Genomic DNA, 17,957 nt, shown 5'->3' on the forward strand with positions numbered 1-17,957 from the left:
CTCAATTACAGTAACGTGAGTAAATGTAATTCGTTACTTTCCACCTCTGAGTATGGTGTAGAGCTGTCAAACAATTAATCACGATTAATCACATACAAAATAAAAATTTGTGTTTGCATAATATATGTGTGTGTCCTGTGTATAATTCAAAGTGAATCCAATGCTCTAAAAAAACATCTAAAATGATACTTTTTTTTACGTTTTCTGAGAGGTGTACCGTCCCAAATCCATAAAGCAAAGATGCATTTTCATTAATTTCGTATTTTGGTTTCGTTTTTAAAGCATGCAAAAATAATAGAAAATAGACTGCAGGACTTGCTTGATGTTAAAATAATTATTAAGAGAGATAAAGTTCAGGACCTGATTGATGTTAAATGAGTTATTAACTCTTTCACCGCCAGCGTTTTTAAAAAAAGTTGCCAGCCAGCGCCAGCATTTTTCATGATTTTCACCAAAGTTTAATGCCTTCCAGAAAATGTTCTTCTTTAAATATATAAACATACAATATACCGAATGAAAGAACAGACCCTCTGCTATCAAAAAAAAAAAAAACGTTTCATCCTACCTTCAGTGGTTCTTTTGTAAACAGCTTTTGAATATGCACTGTTAAAAAAATCCGTAAATTTAGGGGTCCCTTTACCGTGAATTTGCTACGGATTCGCTCCGTTTTGCGAAATACGGAAAGTGTGCTGTTGCGCAAGGCAGTATGGGTAGATTTTTCTCCCCCAGCCAGAATTTTCCGACGCCATTACACTCAGCGCGGTCAGTGCCAGCCTGAAGTTCTGCGAGTCACGTGGAAAGTTGTAAACAGGTTGGTTGTGTGTAATGAGAATAGGAATGGAGTGCCACCTCTCAAACAAAATATATTAAGTTTAACACATGATAATCACGTTTTTGTTCATTTCATCAAATTATTAGTTGGTTAATTTTGTCTCGAAGGTTTCTAACAGCATTCCAACCGGCGCTATACAGGCCAGGGTAGTGGCTCGCAGCTGAGCACGGGACCTTTGCTGCTAGCTGCGTTAGCATTGGCATGTCGGCTGCGCTTCCTATGTACCAGGTACGTCAAAAGCCCATTTTTTGTTCCCCCTCATACATTAAGTTGGTCTCGATAGGCAGTTGGTAGTCGTGTGTGTGTTTCATGTCGACATCTGAATGTGTGTGTTTCGCGTATTTTGAAGCGTGAGTGGACGTTTGCTGCTAGCTGCGCTAGCATTAGCCCGCCGCATGCGCTTCATAAGTACGTCAAAAGCCAATTTTTTATTCCTCGTACATGAAATTTGGTCTCGATAGTCAGTTGGTAGCCGTGTTTATTTCATGTCGACATCTGAATATGTGCGTTTCGCGTAATTTTGAAGCGTGAGTGGACGTTTGCTGCTAGCTCCGCTAGCATTAGCCCGCCGCCTGCGCTTCGTAAGTAGGTCAAAAGCAAATTTTTTGTTCCTCGTACATGAAATTTGGTCTCGATAGTCAGTTGGTAGCCGTGTGTGTTTCATTGTAACATTTGAATGTGTGCGTTTTGCGTTATTTTGAAGCGTGGGTGGACGATGGCCCGTTTGCCCAGCTAATGTTAGCCCATACGTTTTGTGTATGTAAATTAGCCACGTGTGTGTGTATGTAAATTAGCCACGTGTGTGTGTATTGTTTTAGCTCGCTGTGTTACGTTACCATACTACTGAGAATGGCAATAATTAAAAGGGGTGATGATTAAGTAGAATCAGATTTCCCCTGTGTATTATAGGACTTTCCATTCCCTAAAGTGAAACAAGCAGTGAGGAAAACATTGCTGCCCAAAGAGAGTGGCCCATGCAGCCCAAAGCAGATTGCTCATTTGAAGGTATCTGAAAAGTGAATGTGCTTCACTGTGCTGATCTGAATTTATTGTTTTCATATTGATTCTGTTCTGATTCTGTTCTGATTCTGTCCATCCTTCACTTGGCAAATTTAATCTCTTAAACATGTTGACAAGAAAGCAATGCCATCGCTTAGTAGTGATCAGATGGATACACTGATGGCTAAACTGGAGGAATTAGGAGTTCTCTCTGTAGATGACCTGAGCCTTGTTGACCCGGAGGACATTAAAGACACTCTGCCATTTATTCAGTGCAAAAGATTCGTCAGAGCTGTCAAAGCATTGGAATCAGGTGAGTTTTTGCCCCTCTGTTTTAATGCAAGTTTTCTGAGACTAAAAAGGTTTATTCAAAAAATGCAAAAAAAGGTTGCCATCAGCTGTACATGGTGAAAAAGAAGTACACTTCCATAGTCTACTTAAAAGGCTTTATTTTCATGCACTAATTTTGTACTTAATATACTAAAAATTCTTCTTTAGTACTTCTTAAGATAATCTTAAGAACATCCAAGTGTACTTCACTGTGCTATTTTGAGACACCATAAATATGAACTAAAATGTGCTAAAAATGTATTAAAAAATGTATTTAGGTACCACTTGTAGCAAACTTAAACGCATCTTTGTTTGAAATTTGGGTTCAAGTTTAATACAAGTGTTAAATGAGTACATTTTTTAATACAGAGATAGTATGTTAAAAGTGCATTTTAGTTCAAATTTATGGTGTCTCAAAATAGCACAGTGAAGTACACTTAGATAATCTTAAGAACATCTTAAGAAGCACTAAAGATGAACTTTTAGTTTATTAAGTACAAAATTAGTGTGCGAAAATAAAGCACTTTAAGTATATTATGAAAGTGTACTACTTTTTCACCTGGGTACCCTATAATTGGTTTTCATAATTAGGTCCATTTGTATTCCTGGTGGACCCATACTGGACATTAAGGACCAATGTATTAATTGATTCGTAACAATCGTGATGTGTTTAATTTATGGAGATGTGTGTCATGTCATCCATAGATTCACAAGCTCCACCGCAGTTTACCAGGCCTGGCCCCTCATCAACACCTGAGCCACATAGGTTTCAGCTGCCTTCAACACCACCTGAGACAGCCGACTCCCCATCCCAAGACACATATTCTGTTCCATGGCACAAATTTCCCTCAAAAGTCATGGATGACTTGCGTGAAAAGAAGTACATAATGGGGAAAGACAGACGAGAGATGGTTCGGATCGTCGCTGAAGATTACCTCCACAAACACCCAGGAAGACCTGGTAGACAAAAGCTGAGGGAACTCGCCAGTATGATTGTAGGACAATATCCTGCCTCCTTCAAGCTGACAGAGCCGTTTGGAAACAAACCTTTTGCAAAAGATGGTTCTGAAACTCTATTTCGTCAGCTGGAACACAGAATTGAAAATATGAAGAGGCCACAAAGCTCACTGAAGAGGCGAGCAGGGGGTGAAAATTCAACAAAGAAAAGGCCCAGGAATTCAGATCAGTATGGATGTGTGGCGTGGGATCCAATCATTGAGGGGACTGTGTGTAGAGAAGACCTGCTGTCTAAACGAGATGACTTGAAACGTGCCTTTCAAACCCAGGATCTTCAGGTGGGTCTGCAATCATCCATTATTTTCTTGTGTTGTAAGGACACGTGAAATTGTAGGACACATTGTGAAATTGTAGATCGTCTGACATCACTACGCCCATAGTCTATTGAAATTTATATCCTGTTTTATTATTTTAATTGGTTAGTTTGAATAACTGTTCGACTGTTTGACTAACTGCCTTATATCTTAAGGAGTCATCTGTTAGAAAATTGATGACCGAAACATATCCCATTCAGCGTGAAATCCTCAACGATGCTGATACCTTTATTGGCGTTGTAAAGGAGGAGTGGCCGTTCCTGTTTGAAGTTCCTCACCTGTTTGATCATGCATCTAAACTCCTTGGCTTCTCTGTACAAAACAAGCTGGCACAGGTGTGTTGTTACTGTTATTATTATGATTGTGCTGTGCTGCTCCATATGGAGAGAATTTTGTCTTTATTAATCAATCAAAAAAAAGATTTGCAACCAAAAAGAGAGTTGAGACCAAAAAAAAGATAAACTGGCAATCAATCAAATAGAATAAATTGGATGAACAATCAAATAGAATAGATTTGAGACCAAAAATCAGGAAGTGGCAACCAAAAAAGCAGAACATTTGAGATCAAAACAGAACAGGTTGCAAATAAAAAAGGAAATAATTCGAATTTTGTTTTTTTGTGTTCAAATTTCTCTCCATAGCTGCATTTATTTGGAGACCAAACAAAAATTAGTGTTAGTCTTATGTACCTGTACAAAATTAACACCTTGAACCTTGAACAGGAACTTTCCAAAAAAGAAAAGGGGATCAATGACTTCCTTGACTCAAAAGGGATGAAGACGGGCGAAGGTCCAATACAGCTCATCTGTGGCATTGCAAAATACTTCAAGGAAGACTCTTACAAACTCTTCGACAAAAAAGAGGTAGATGTTGTAAATTTTAAACTATGTGCAAGATAATTATTTGCATCCAGTGGTGAACCAAGTAACCAATCACAGTATATGAAGTATAGATTCCCCTAATTGTGCTGCTAATATTCTCTATAAACTCTCTCTCTATAAACTATTTACATTAATGTCTGTGCTTAATGGCTACCTCTGTCTTATGAAGACACTAGCAGATAGTCAATTTGCCAGCAGGTTTGTGTGCACTAGAAACATTAATTCATGTGTTATGTCTGTCACCAAAACAGATCTCTGCAGATCCTGAAGTCGAACTCCCAGTGACCCCATGCATCCTAGTCAGAGGTTTGTAGTTAAATATTTTTTGTATCTCAGCGAGCTGTTTTATAAGCTGTTGTTTTGTCGTATTTATCAAAGAAATGTTTTCCTTGCCTTAAAATATAGGATTTTTTTACATGGTGCTCAGAATTGTTATTTTGTGTTAAAGGTGACCAGCAATTCAAGATTGCTCTTGATGGGTTACTTGTCAATGACCACATCACCTCTCCCATTGTGGCTTTGAGCTACGTCTTCTCCATGTTTTATGTCTGCAACATCCAATACCCACCGGAGATGGCTTTTACTCTCGAATTCATGCAAAGGTAAGCACTCATTGTTTGGAAATACTTTGTAAATGTGACTTTCCATGCCTTTCTGCATCCGACCTGCTTTTTGTCAATCTACACCAAACCCCTTTGTCTGAGATGTACAGGCTCAAAATGTGTCGCCACATGCTGTGAGCTTTTAGATCAGCTGTTATTTGCTTATGATCCCCCTGAATATGGATTTGTTCGTAGATTTTGTAGCTTCCCGTTGAAGACTATTGTTGGAATAAATGTTTCATATTTTTTAAAATGGCAGGTAACATGCTTTTTGCTTTACATGGTGTCCGAGGTCAATCAAAAACAAAACAAACATAACATGATTCTAGTTGGAAAATTGAGCAAAAACATATTTTTCTTGGAATGGATTCTTGAGACAAAATTCGTTTGAGCTATCTCTTTAAAACCATTAGCACCTGAGACCAGGTTATGTCAGTGGTGGTCAAACCTTTTCATGTCAAAGACACACAAACTGAAATGTATTTGGCTGCAGACTCAAACCTAAAAATATGTTGTTCCAGGGACCCCCTCCAGAAGTAAAGTCTAAACATATTCATTTAAAAAATAATACATGCTGGATTCATGCCCAAATGTTAATACTTTGATTAGGGGTGTGACGAGACTCTTAATCCATGAGACGAGACGAAACACGAGATTGGGTTCACGAGAACGAGACGATATTTTTAAAACTTTTTAAGAAAGCCTCAATGATAAAATAAATGAATAAGAAACTGAAATCACATTATTTTTAAATGTTTTAACTAATCAAGGACTGGCCTTAACAATTATTTTGCTAACTGATAATGAAGTGATTTGTTATTTTGGGGTAATAAAAATAGACCCAAGTGAGCAGTAGCATTTAAAATTATTAAATAATATTAAATTATTAAATAATAACGAAGATGCAATAATAATTGGTTCAAATAAAGTATTAAAACCAAGTTACATTAAACAACATTAAAGGTGCAGTGTGTAATTTTTAGAAGGATCTCTTGACAGAAATGCAAAATAATATACAAAACTAAATTATCAGGGGTGTTTAAAGACATCTAATAATGAACCGTTATGTGTTTATTGCCTTAGAGTTAGATGTTTTATCTACATACACAGAGGGTCCCCTTACATGGAAGCCACCATTTTGTGCAGCCATGTTTCTATAGAAGCCCTTAACGGACAAACTTTTTTACTAAGTTGTCTCCAACGATGACATGTTTGTCCGGTGGCGGCTACTGTAGCTTCTCTATGTGTTTCAAAATCAAGAGGTGAGCAGTGGACTGAGCCGTTGGTTGCAATTCACAACCTCACCACTAGATGCCGCTAAAATTTACACACTGCACCTTTAACAAACACATTACATTTGTGCCCTACAAATAAAAAGCATTATGTATGTATTATAACAAATGCCTGCCGACATTAAATCATGTACACTCTGTGTGAGGGTTTAAACTGCTGAGACTTCTCATCTGACACTGATTAACATACAAACATAACGCGTCTCAGACTTCACACGAGTTCCCAAACGAACAGTATTGAAAACCCAAACAAAAAAGCAAACGCAGTAAAAGACAAATATAATGCATGCGCTATAAAAGGGTCAAACAGAAAGCTGCATCCCCCGGAGGTCGCATTTGCAGGCTGCATACGTCATCAAGGTTCATTTCAGATCATTAACTGAGCATTACATTCGCAAGTCGTGAGCATATTACAAGAATTTGCGATTAACTAAATAATTAGTAAACTTTATAATTGTTAATAGTCTCTAATCCCTGCAATATCCCTGCACACATGTTGAGGTTGCATGCTGTCATGTCTTGGTGATAAGCAGACTTCTCGCCCTTGCAAACATTTCTTTATATGCGCAGTGTGAATGCATGTGTCTTGAAAAGACAAAGGAAGAGATAAGCTTAGCCACTGGCACCAGCACCACAATAACATTGGGTACTAGACAGATGGTCAACTAGAATGATAGAGAGGTTCACACATAGGGGCATATTGAAGAAAACAAATGTATGATTTTATAGAACTGTTCCACTCCTGTCAAGCCACACAACACGTGCAAACTTTGTCTGCATCTCACTATTCTTATTATTTTTTCTCAGAGTTTTCTTTGGGATCAATCCTGAGCGAGGCTCCAAGGCAGAGAAGAAAGGGAAGAAACAGCACTTCATACTTCCACAGGTGTGCAAGCTGGTTTCTCAGCTGAAGGAATTTGAATGCCAGCAGAAGGACTCTGAGTGGGCCATTTGAGCTGTTCTCAAAGCTCAGAAAATACCTTTTTGGACTGTATGTACAATTTTTATAGTATTATGTGAATTCAGATGTTTTAACTAGATGCCCACAACACACATGCTGCAGTTTCAAATCCCCCATGTTAAGGGGGAGGGAAGGTGGGCGATATTTGTCATTCCAGGTAGAGCTTTGCCTTTGTCTGTTTTACAGAAATCTCTTTATGGCATGTTGCACAGAGTCATCCTTATAAGGTTATGATTGTTATTGCTGCTGCACTGATGTTTTATAGAAAATTTATATAATGTAATACTTCTAATGTTCTACTTGTTTTTTGTAGAAAGGTCAGACACTGGTTGCAGAGCTCTGCCTGTCGGTGTGATATGTGGAGTTGGAGGTGTAGGTTTCTGCATCCTCCTGGAGGGGGCTCCTCATTTTGCACTGACAGGTGAGACAGCAACATCAATGCTGGCAGTTTTATTGTTATTTATTGTTATTTTGTCAATGTCTTTAACAAATCCATTTGTTATTAATGCCTGTCAGCCTGTGGGTGCTAAAAAGTTGCTAGATTTGGCAGCTCCCTGTTAAAGGACATGGCTGTAGTTCTTTAAGAGAACAGCTGGTTTATGTATGTAAAATTGCTCTGAATGTGAAGGTGATGTTCTGAATGTTTTAGTGGTTGTAATGTAAATATTGCAATTCATTCACTACAAAAAGTGCAATCACTTTAAAGCATCAGCAGCTGTTAAAATAAATAAAGAATTGTTGTGATTCTACATTTGTGCTTTATTGATGATAAACGGTATAGAGAACTGTACGGAAATAAAAAATTTAGGATTTGTGTCCGTAAATGGTACGGATTGAGTACTTTAATAATACGGAATATTCCATTTTAGGTTTGATGGAAGTGTCAGTAAATGGTTAAGAAAAAGACAGGTAAATCTACGGAAATATCTGTTATAGGGTTTACGTAATTGTCCGTACAATAACGGAAAAATGTACGGAAAATACGGAATTTTCCATTTTAGGTTTGACGGAAATGTCCGTAAATGGTAAAGAAAAAGACCAGTAAATCTACAGAAATATCCGTTTTAAGGTTTACGGAAGTGCCCGTACAATAATGGAAAAAGTGCTGGTAATTAATTACCAGCACTTTTTCCGTTTTTTAACGGAACTTTTTTTAACAGTGTGGGTAGGTTTCTGCAAAAACACCACATTTTGAGCAAAAAGCAGAGATAATTAAATTTTTGTGACGAACTTTTCATAGAGATCAGATTCAGAGCGATCTTTAAAACAGACACGGACATGCAGCCGCATTGCCATAGGGCAATACTTCCGGGTTTAAAAAGTTGCGGAAGGGCGCCACCTGGTGGATAATAGCGGTATTGAAAGAAGGAAAATCTCTTGATTGACGAGATATCTCGTCAATGGCGGCGAAAGAGTTAAGAGTGACAAGACTCAAAAGCGATCTTCCTGACGCTGACGTCTAAAGCGCATGCACACAAATGCGCGACCCCGATATAGACATATACACAAAATTACAGTTTTAAAAATATCTGTTTTGACAAGAATTCACGCAGGTATGACCTATAATCTGTTATATCTGAAGTGAATGTTTGGTTAACTGTGGAAAAGTCTGTTGTGTATCATTATATTAAACCCTTGCATTAGCCTACAGTATCTTAAAGTGGTCTGTCTCAATGTCAAAATTAAACTATAAAAGAAAAACATATATTTATCATATATCCATATTGTTTTTGCTTTGCGTAAACAGGTGTAGTTCTGTCATGTTTTGTCAGATTCCAACAAATCATGCATTGTTTTGAAGTTTTTTAATAGAGAATGTTAAAATATAAATAAAGTAATTTTTAAAATTTGCTCATCCCAACTTAATTTGCCAGCACAGGTCACAAATGATGCAGCAGCAAACAGAAATGGAGATAGAACAAGGTCTCTAAAGGGAAAGTCATACTGTATATAAAACTATGGCTGATGTTTCTGTTGAAAATGTAAACAGGCTGTTGTAGATATATATTTGCATATATATTTGTCAAAATCCATGTTGATTAGAGCATTAAAAACGCTCATTAAAAAAGTGTTAAATTTAGGTAAATTTAGAACAGATAAAAATGTGAGATTAATTTGCGATTAATCGCGAGTTAACTCATAAAATCATGCATTTGACAGCCCTAATATACATATTTTATATTATATATAAATTAATAAAATGTATACATTTTTTAAAATTTTCTTACATTTATACATGTGCGTGTGTGTTTTTATATATTAATAATAATTACACACAGTACACATATATTATGCAAACACAAATTTTAATTTGTAGGCCATTAATCGTGATTAATTGTGTTGAATGATGAATTTGCACATGGTTTGTCTTTAAAAACTCCTTATATACATATAAATTACAAAAACTTTATATTTTATCAACCACAGGGGGACTTTAATAACCCTTTTCTTTAGAAGGTACATTAATGTCAGGTGTCAGCAGACTACCCAGCAGACCTTTTACTCTTTAACCGTTCCCACCATGTAAATCTTTCTATTTTATGTCTATATCCTGAGCAGACTCCCATGCATGTGTTTATTTCTCTGCGGTTTCGGTCGACATTTCAACCCATCTCATTAAGATACGGGAGACTGACATTTTTACGAAAGACAGGCAGGCATCCTTCTGGCGATTCCCAAACGAACACACACACAGTCACGCACAAGCGTACACACAAATCCTCGGCTCTTGAGAAAGAAGCAGATGTGTGTATGTTTATATGCTAACAACACCCTGGCTTTATGTTTCAGCACACGTCAGTGGATTTTCAAAACCCCTCTTGAGATGAGATTATGTCTGTGTTTGTGTTTCAGCTTCATTGCGGGGATGAAATTGTAGCTATATTGTGAAGACATTTTAATTATCCCTATGATTCAAATGCCTGTAATAAAATAAATGATGTTTTAATAATGAAAGTAAAAATGTCAAAATGTTTGTGTGAGAGAGGAGATTCAGGGAGATTTACATTCACATGTACTCATTTAGCAGACTCCAAATAATGTTGGGCCAAAAAGGAACAAACCCAGTTATTGGGTTAAGGTATCCCAAACAATATTTATATCTCAGCAATTCAGCATTTTGGATTGATATATATATATATATATATATATATATATATATATATTGGGTTGAGATATATATATATATATATATATATATATATATATATATATATATATATATATATATATATATATATATATATATATATATATATATATCAACCCAAAATGCTGAATTGCTGAGATATATATATTGTGTGTGTCAAATGACTTATTATCACAAACTCATGTTATTTGTGTTGCAGGTTCAAGCCTTGACAAGACCCGTCAAATCATATTTGGTCTAATGAGACACCAGAAAGCTGAGATCAGTTGTTTCCCCTCCACCAGTCAGACGTCACATCAGCCTCCGTCGTGACAGAATGTCAATCCTATGGAAAGACCTTCTGGTCATTAAAGTATATGGGTGAATGAACGTTTTTCACAGTGCATCCCAGCTAACAAAGATAACGAAGAGAATCTTGAAGGATGAATTTCCCAGAAGGCAAGTTCTTGATCACTGACTTGCACTAATTGATCCTAACAAGTGGTAAAGTACAGTTTTATGTTATATATTGTAAATGACAGGCATCATTAGTCAGTCTCACTGGCACCGCGGCGCTTTAAACCAGCTGTTATCTTTTGAATAATGTTCTTTTCTTTCTAACAAGATAAATGACAAAAAGTTATCTCCGACATCTCTTGCAGAAATAAGGGATAGTTCATCCAAAAATGAAGATTCTCTCATCATCTACTCACCATAATGTTGTTTTAAACCTAGTTTCTTTATTCCTAACAGAAGAATATATTTTGATAAATGATGCTAGCGACACATTTGATGGTACCATAGTAGTAAAAACAAATACTATAGAAGTCAAAATATTTTTGTGTGTGTGTGGGTGTTCAGCAGAATGAAGAAACTCATACAGGTTTTGAACAACATTAGGATTTGAAGGTCTTATTCTTGTCTCTTTCTCAGAAATAAAGAACTTGGGCCCTATTTTAACGATCTGAAATGCAAGTGCGAAGCGCAATGCGCAAGTGACTTTGTGGGCGGATCTTGGGCGCTGTTGCTATTTTCCCGGCGGGAGAAATAACTCTTGCGCCAGGTGCAAATCAATAAGGGGTTGGTCTGAAGTAGGTTCATTATTCATAGGTGTGGTTTGGGCGTAACGTCAAATAAACCAATCAGAACGCTATCCAACATTCCCTTTAAACGCAAGGGGGCAAGTTCCATGGCGGGTTGCTATTATTATGACGGATTTACCAGGCGCACGCCAGGAGCGGTTCACAGCCGAGGAGACCCACGTTTTTGTAAGAGCAGTCAAAGACAGAGAAGTTGTTTTGTATGGGGATGGAAGAAACCGCCCAAATCAGCGTCGGTTAAACAGGCGTGGGAGGAAATAGCCACAATTGTCTCATCAGCTGGCATCCCCATCGTTGCGCCAAGCACTACAATGATGTCAGGAGACGGGGGAATCCCAAGCTTGCCAGCATAAATCGGGAACGCCGTGTAACGGGAGGTGTATCTGCCTTAGGACCTGACGCCAGCAAAGGACATCGCTGCGTCCACCCTCACCACTGAAAGGGTTTGGGAGCTTTGAAACGCAAGCAAGGTCCAACCCCAAAGTGCACTTACAAATCAAGTTCATATACATTAAGGTTTCTTATGAAAATATTTTAATCGTTATTTGCATGATCATTTTTTAACGCAGCCACACAATAAATAAAAACTATCACCACAATGCTCACCACTATGATTCCCCTTATCTCATGTGTTAATATTTTTTATTGTAACAATTTATGATTTCCAAAAATAACTGTTGCATCTGTGAAGATTAGATAAGCAAAGTGTGTGCGCGTTGTGCACGCTATACATTATGGTCAAGCATGCGCCCTTAAAATAGCATAATGAACCACACGCAACGCGCCACTGACTTTAGACTAGTTTTTTTTTTGGTCAGTGGCGCAATTGTTTTTGAAACTGCAAAATAGCATCAGGGATGGTTTGCGCCGCAACACGCCTCCTTTTTTGCGCTGAACCGCCCATAGAGACAGAGCGCAGTTATGCAAATTTGAAAACCACGCCCACCGGGGGAAAACAATCCAACCGCCTCCATTGACTTTGTATTGCGAGAGGCTGCCTCCTGGTCATTTCTGGCTTATAACAAAAACCGAATAATGCCTAAAAGCTGCTGTGTGACAATATGTACAGCTAACAAGCCAAAGAACCCAGAAATAAGTTTTTATAAGCTGTCGAGAAGTAAAACCCAACCTTTAAGGAGAAAAAAGTGAATCGCCGACTACATTTCCCCCTAGTGGACGCAGTTCTACTAATATGAGTACTATGAAAAGTTGCCTGTTTTCCACTTTTGTGTCTTTAAACGCTCGTTTTTTGAGGTCGACAGCTTATAAAAACTTATTTCTGGGTTCTTTGGCTTGTTAGCTGTACATATAGCTGTGCAAAAACCAACCAACCAATCATCTCATGTTCAGTTTTGTTGCATGGGTTTCAAATGTTATACTGGTATTATAAAACATTCAATAAACAAGATGTTAATAGCAGTGTTAGTCGAGTCCAACATCCAGCTTCTGGGCTTGGTCTTGACTTGGTCTCGACTACAACACTGTTACTTACATTTGAGAGTTTTGCTTTGTAACCTTTTGTGTGGTTTACAGCAACAAATAGTTAAGGGTTAGGGTTATGGTCTCGACTCTTCACCCTGCATTGGTCTTGTCTTGGTCTCTGTTTAGGTGGTCTTGACTACAACACTAATTCATCTTCAGTAACTAATAAGACTCGATACTTACCCTGGTGTAGTTCCAGGTCACCACATTTTGATCGACTTTAACGTTCCTTTATATCTAACTGTTTACACTAACTAAAAAAACATATTCATTTTAAATAAAATATGGAGGACTTTGATAGCTCTTGAGGTGATATACAAAAGATATGAATAACCATTCAGCATAAAAAAACTCCTTTTAGACTTTCAGCATTGAACTGTATAGAAAAACGTTGCTTACAAAGGTGTATGTTGGGTGCTTTAGCCAAAAGCTACTTTAAAGACATTTCAATGGTACAATTCACAACGAGCAGCCTCTTGAAAAGGCATGTTTGCAAAACACTGTCATGTAAAGTGTAATAACAAGACATTAAGATTTTCAAAAAAGTCACCTTTTTTGTGATTATCCACCAGCCCACATGGACACTCGGGCACTTATGCCACACAGTGGCATTCATAGCGAAGCCTTGCTTTAGAAAAACATCAAAGCCGTTTTGACATCCTTCTCAGTCTTGAGAAATATTGCTTTGACCCAAATCCACTCAACGCAAATAAAGTTTAACCAGAAAAGCCTGAGTGCTCTGCTCTGTTTCCTTGTATAGCTGCAATTAGTGTCTCTTTCTTAACATCATTTAACAACGTATGAAGCCTTGTAATGGAAGAAATGTCCACATAGGGATCCACTAAATAGTTAGGTTATGTGTAAGTAAATGATGATTGATGAACTAGTCTAAAAACCAAGGCTGTAAAGCTGCATTTAAAATAAAAGGACATATTGCTTAAAGGTGACATAGAATGATTGAACGGAGTATTTATCCTTGTTCTGTGATGTGAAATGTAGACAAAACTTTCTTTGTTTGGGTCTGTAGAAGCTTCCTAAAAACCTCTGTCAAATAGCTCTATAGACCAATTTAGAGTAGATGTCACAGGTTGCAGAAAAACAGTGGAAATGAATTAGACACGAGTGAAAAGAGCAAGATAACTCACTAGAAAATGTCCTGTTGTGCTGTTAAGTGTCAGAATAAGAATGCCAAAAAAGATGGCTTTCATTTTTATAGAATACCATCGTCAAAGACATCATTTGAAGATAAACGTAGGTGTTTATGATTACAATAAGCCCTTAAACGGACAGAATGGAGCAAGGAAATCATCTGGAAATCTTTTAATAATTAGAATAGAAAATAAGTAGAGAAGATGTCCGATGTTCTGTCGAAGTCTGTTCCCTCCATGTGTTTCTTATAGCGTTTTTATCATGTTACACTTATAATTTATTAAGGAAGAAATAATAAAAAACAGGAAAATTATGAATAATTTAATAAACGCTATTATATATAATACATGATAGTATTGCTTTTACATGTACTTTAGCGATTCAGACTGTAAAAATAATTGATTTAGCAAAAAAGAACAATACATATACATTACATACATGCATATCAGTAGCCAAGCCATTTAAACTTTTTATCTATCTAAAAAAATAAACGTAATGTGATTAAAACGCTATAAGAAACATTGCACTAAAGGGAAACATAAAGGAATCAGACTTCGACAGAACACCGGATCCATAAAAATCACGGTTTAATGCTAAAACACTTCACAACCCTACTGCGGAGCAGTCACTTTCTGCAACCAGTTTGGCACCGCCCACAAAAAACGTCATCTCTGTTTGCAAACACGAAATTGGTCTATTAGGGTGGGGGATTTTAAACAAGTGGTTTTGCACCTATTTGGCTCCCCCTACTGGCTTAACTTGCAATCTCATTACTGATTGGCTGACTTTGCTGCCACTCAAAAAATGTAGCCAATTATTTTAAAGTAGAGGGGCGGTTAGATGCCTGTGATGTCATAAGCATCAGTTTTTCAGATTGGGCCATTTCTGGCTGACATTTCTAAAAGAGGAATTTCTATGAGACTGAGATGTCTAGCACTTTTTGTATGTTCGTGAATGTGGGTAGACTACCATTATTCAACAAAGACAAGGTAAAAATGGTTTTTCATTCTCTGTCGCCTTTAATATTTCAATAAATGCTAAAAATTGGTCCTGCAAAAATCTGCAGGACCAATCAGCGAACAGATGGGGGTGGCTAAGAACGATGACATTGAGGTTGTGCGTCAGTTTGAGTTGTAGTTCAGTAATGGCAGCGGAGAAAGACGTGAGAAAAGCTATTCGGTTGTATTCCGTTGTAGCAAAACTGCGGAATATACAGAAGTTAAAGCCGGAGAAAGAACAATGTTTGCTAAGTTTTGTTTGTCTGATTATTCTGACTTGTTGTTTCCGGACAGTTTCGGTGCATGATATACGTCACGACCACACGTTAGCGATTGGCTTTGGCAGATCCTGAGTGACTCTGGGCAGATCCAATAGTTTTAAACTTCAACAGAGGACCCTCCTTAACGGAAGTAACGCTTTGCAATGGAGCGTGGCCAGACTCTCAAATGAAATGAATGTATGAGAGTCTGGTTGGACCAGGATACTATTTCCGGGCACTGCATAATATCACTGCGCCTTCTGCAGCAATGTTTCGGCACCAAAGTCCTTGATTATTACGCCAGAATAAGAGTATAGTTCCTATATGTATAGCAACTTTGAATTTTCTGTCGGTCTTACACAAAGTAACTACAGAAGAGTCAAGTTTTAAATAGGAAAAATATCAAAACTCTTTGGTTATTTTTAAGTGTGATGCTAATGGTCTAATGAGATTCAATGGATTATGCTAAGCTATGCTAAAAGTGGTAGTGCCAGACCCGGAGATCAGCTGAATAGATTCCAAAATGGTAAAAATCAAATGTTTAACTCTAGGGGAGCTGGAAAATTTGCATATTTTTAAAAGAGTGGGTTGTCCCTTTAAATTGGCATCCCTAATATAACCGATGTTTGGTTATATTAAACTGAAAATAAATTTCGCAAATTTCAACCTTTGACATTGATCTGACTCAGTCAATAGGGGAGAGCGGGGCACAACCTAACGCTTTTTGGTTTTGGCTCAATCATTCAAAAAATATTTGAGTTTGATTAATTATATTTTTACACAAGCAACACACACATCTCTGCTACAAATGAAAATTTGAAGTTTGTTTCTAGTACTTACCATTATACCAAACGTGACAGATGTGCAAACGTTACAACTTACCCCATAGGTGGGGTTAATTGTAACAGGCAAGGGGTTAGTTTTAACACTTGCTAAAAATTAAGTTTACAGGCAAATATTTCAATACTACTTTGTCTATATACTTGAAGTGGATATTGTTTATATATCTGTCTATAATAGACAGTTATCCACACTGTATTCATTCATCCAGCCCTTTTCTAGTAGTTCAATTGTAAATTGATTCAAATGTCTAAATATGTGAGAAAAAGCAACACAGTTATGACAAAACATTTTTTATATGTGACCCAGTCTGTAATAACCATACTACAGTTTCAAAATCAAATTCTGAGATAATGAGCATCAAAGTCTGATTTTAGCTATTCATTTCATTATGATTTCTATATTTGATGTGACCTTATTCAATTAATATTAAAGATATGAACAAAAATTCATTTGACACACGATTTTTGATAAGACAGGCACATTTATTTTGTTGGCAGCCAAAATCATTCATGTGTTGCCTATATAAAACAACAGCAAGAATTACGTTAACATTAGCGATTTTCATATGGTAAGTGCTGAGGGGTTAGTTGTAACACAGCGTTACAATTAACCCCGCTGGGTCAAAATATTTTCAAGCCCACCAAAAAAGTTGCTAAGAGCTGCAGACATATTTCAAAACAATGCTATGTTTTAGTCAACAAGACAAAGATTAATATGACATAGCATTGGATTTGGTATCGTAGTACACACCCAAATTAGAAACCGAAAAAACATTGTAAATCTCCAATAATTTGAGATCGTCTTTTGGCAGCGTGAAAAAAATACCAGAAAAACAAAACGCCCAATGCAACAATGTAAACAGTCTGTGATACCCAGCAGCTTGATTTCATTTAAAGCTATACTCTTTCTGGTGAATAATTCACTTATCCAAAGTGTTGCCTTATTAGAAGTTAACATTTTAAGCAATCTGTTACTAAAATGACTTTTAAAACAGATAAGACATAAATTGAAACGAAAAGTAGAGCCATGTGTTGTGTGTATATCTCTTGTGTGCAGGAAGCTCTGGGCTTGGCACAAAGAAAGAGATCATACAGCATAGTGGATGATGTTTTGGGAGTGATACAAAGGCTACATTTGAGGGTGTCTCCTGAGCTTCAGCATCAGTTTGAGGAGGACGGATAGATAGTAAGTGATGGAAACTGGGACCCCAGTTGAATCTGATATGAGTTACGCTGTTTATAGTGGAAGGGTGATGCTAGACTTGGGGAGGTAATGTAGATCCCAGAAGGTTTAATCCTTGTAGAAATTCTTGCAGTCTAGACTTTATTGTATGTACGGTATGGATTTTTAGGGGGCAAAGTAGCAATGATTGAAAAAACTGGATCCAATTTCCATTACACAAAGATGATACTCTATGGTGGCCAAAAGTGCACTTTTGCAGAAAAGTTTTAGCAAACTTAGCGTGTTGGTAATTAGTAAAATCAAAGCTTTGGATATCTTTAGCTGATCTCTTAAAGATTAATCTACTGTCGTGTCACACCGATCATGATAGATGTTAATATCAAACAATTATTATATAATTCATATAATTCAAGTAGAGCTCCTGAGAAATGCTGACTCAATGAATCAATCCCCTTGATGAATTGCAATGGCTTTTTTATTCAGCATAGCATCTGCCATTGTACGTTTTATGAGCTATGAGTTATAGATCGGCTGGGAATATTTCGTACGCACTTAACAGTTTATCATACATTTATTTTTCTCTTGTGA

At 37.0% G+C, this 17,957-nt stretch overlaps 1 protein-coding gene across 4 annotated transcripts; it reads left to right on the forward strand.

Annotated features, from left to right (window-relative positions):
- Positions 1-695: 695 nt before the first annotated feature.
- LOC141282418 (uncharacterized) lies at positions 696-7,908 on the forward strand. Of its 4 annotated transcripts, XM_073815293.1 has the most exons (10): positions 696-811; positions 940-1,060; positions 1,742-1,837; positions 1,970-2,144; positions 2,867-3,456; positions 3,648-3,827; positions 4,215-4,355; positions 4,625-4,679; positions 4,822-4,975; positions 7,075-7,908. In XM_073815293.1, the coding sequence occupies exons 2-10, from the start codon at positions 1,034-1,036 to the stop codon at positions 7,220-7,222; spliced, it is 1,566 nt and encodes a 521-aa protein (XP_073671394.1). In that variant the 5' UTR covers positions 696-811; positions 940-1,033; the 3' UTR covers positions 7,223-7,908. The 4 variants fall into 4 exon arrangements, with proteins under 4 accessions (XP_073671394.1, XP_073671397.1, XP_073671395.1 ...); XM_073815296.1 differs by lacking the exon at positions 7,075-7,908 and having other exon boundaries at positions 4,625-4,675; positions 4,820-4,958; XM_073815294.1 differs by having other exon boundaries at positions 764-1,060; positions 1,974-2,144; positions 7,075-7,907.
- The last annotated feature ends 10,049 nt before the right edge of the window (positions 7,909-17,957 follow it).

This window comes from Paramisgurnus dabryanus, chromosome 7 (assembly GCF_030506205.2).
Source record: "Paramisgurnus dabryanus chromosome 7, PD_genome_1.1, whole genome shotgun sequence".
NCBI classification, from domain to species: Eukaryota; Metazoa; Chordata; class Actinopteri; order Cypriniformes; family Cobitidae; genus Paramisgurnus; species Paramisgurnus dabryanus.

Bases quoted from the DNA above. Each gene is read 5' to 3' on its own strand.
- LOC141282418 (XM_073815293.1), top strand. From the start codon at position 1,034: ATGTCGGCTGCGCTTCCTATGTACCAG. The intron at 1,061-1,741 runs GTACGTCAAAAG...TGTGTATTATAG, and splicing joins CTGCGCTTCCTATGTACCAG to GACTTTCCATTCCCTAAAGT. The intron at 1,838-1,969 runs GTATCTGAAAAG...CATGTTGACAAG, and splicing joins AGCAGATTGCTCATTTGAAG to AAAGCAATGCCATCGCTTAG.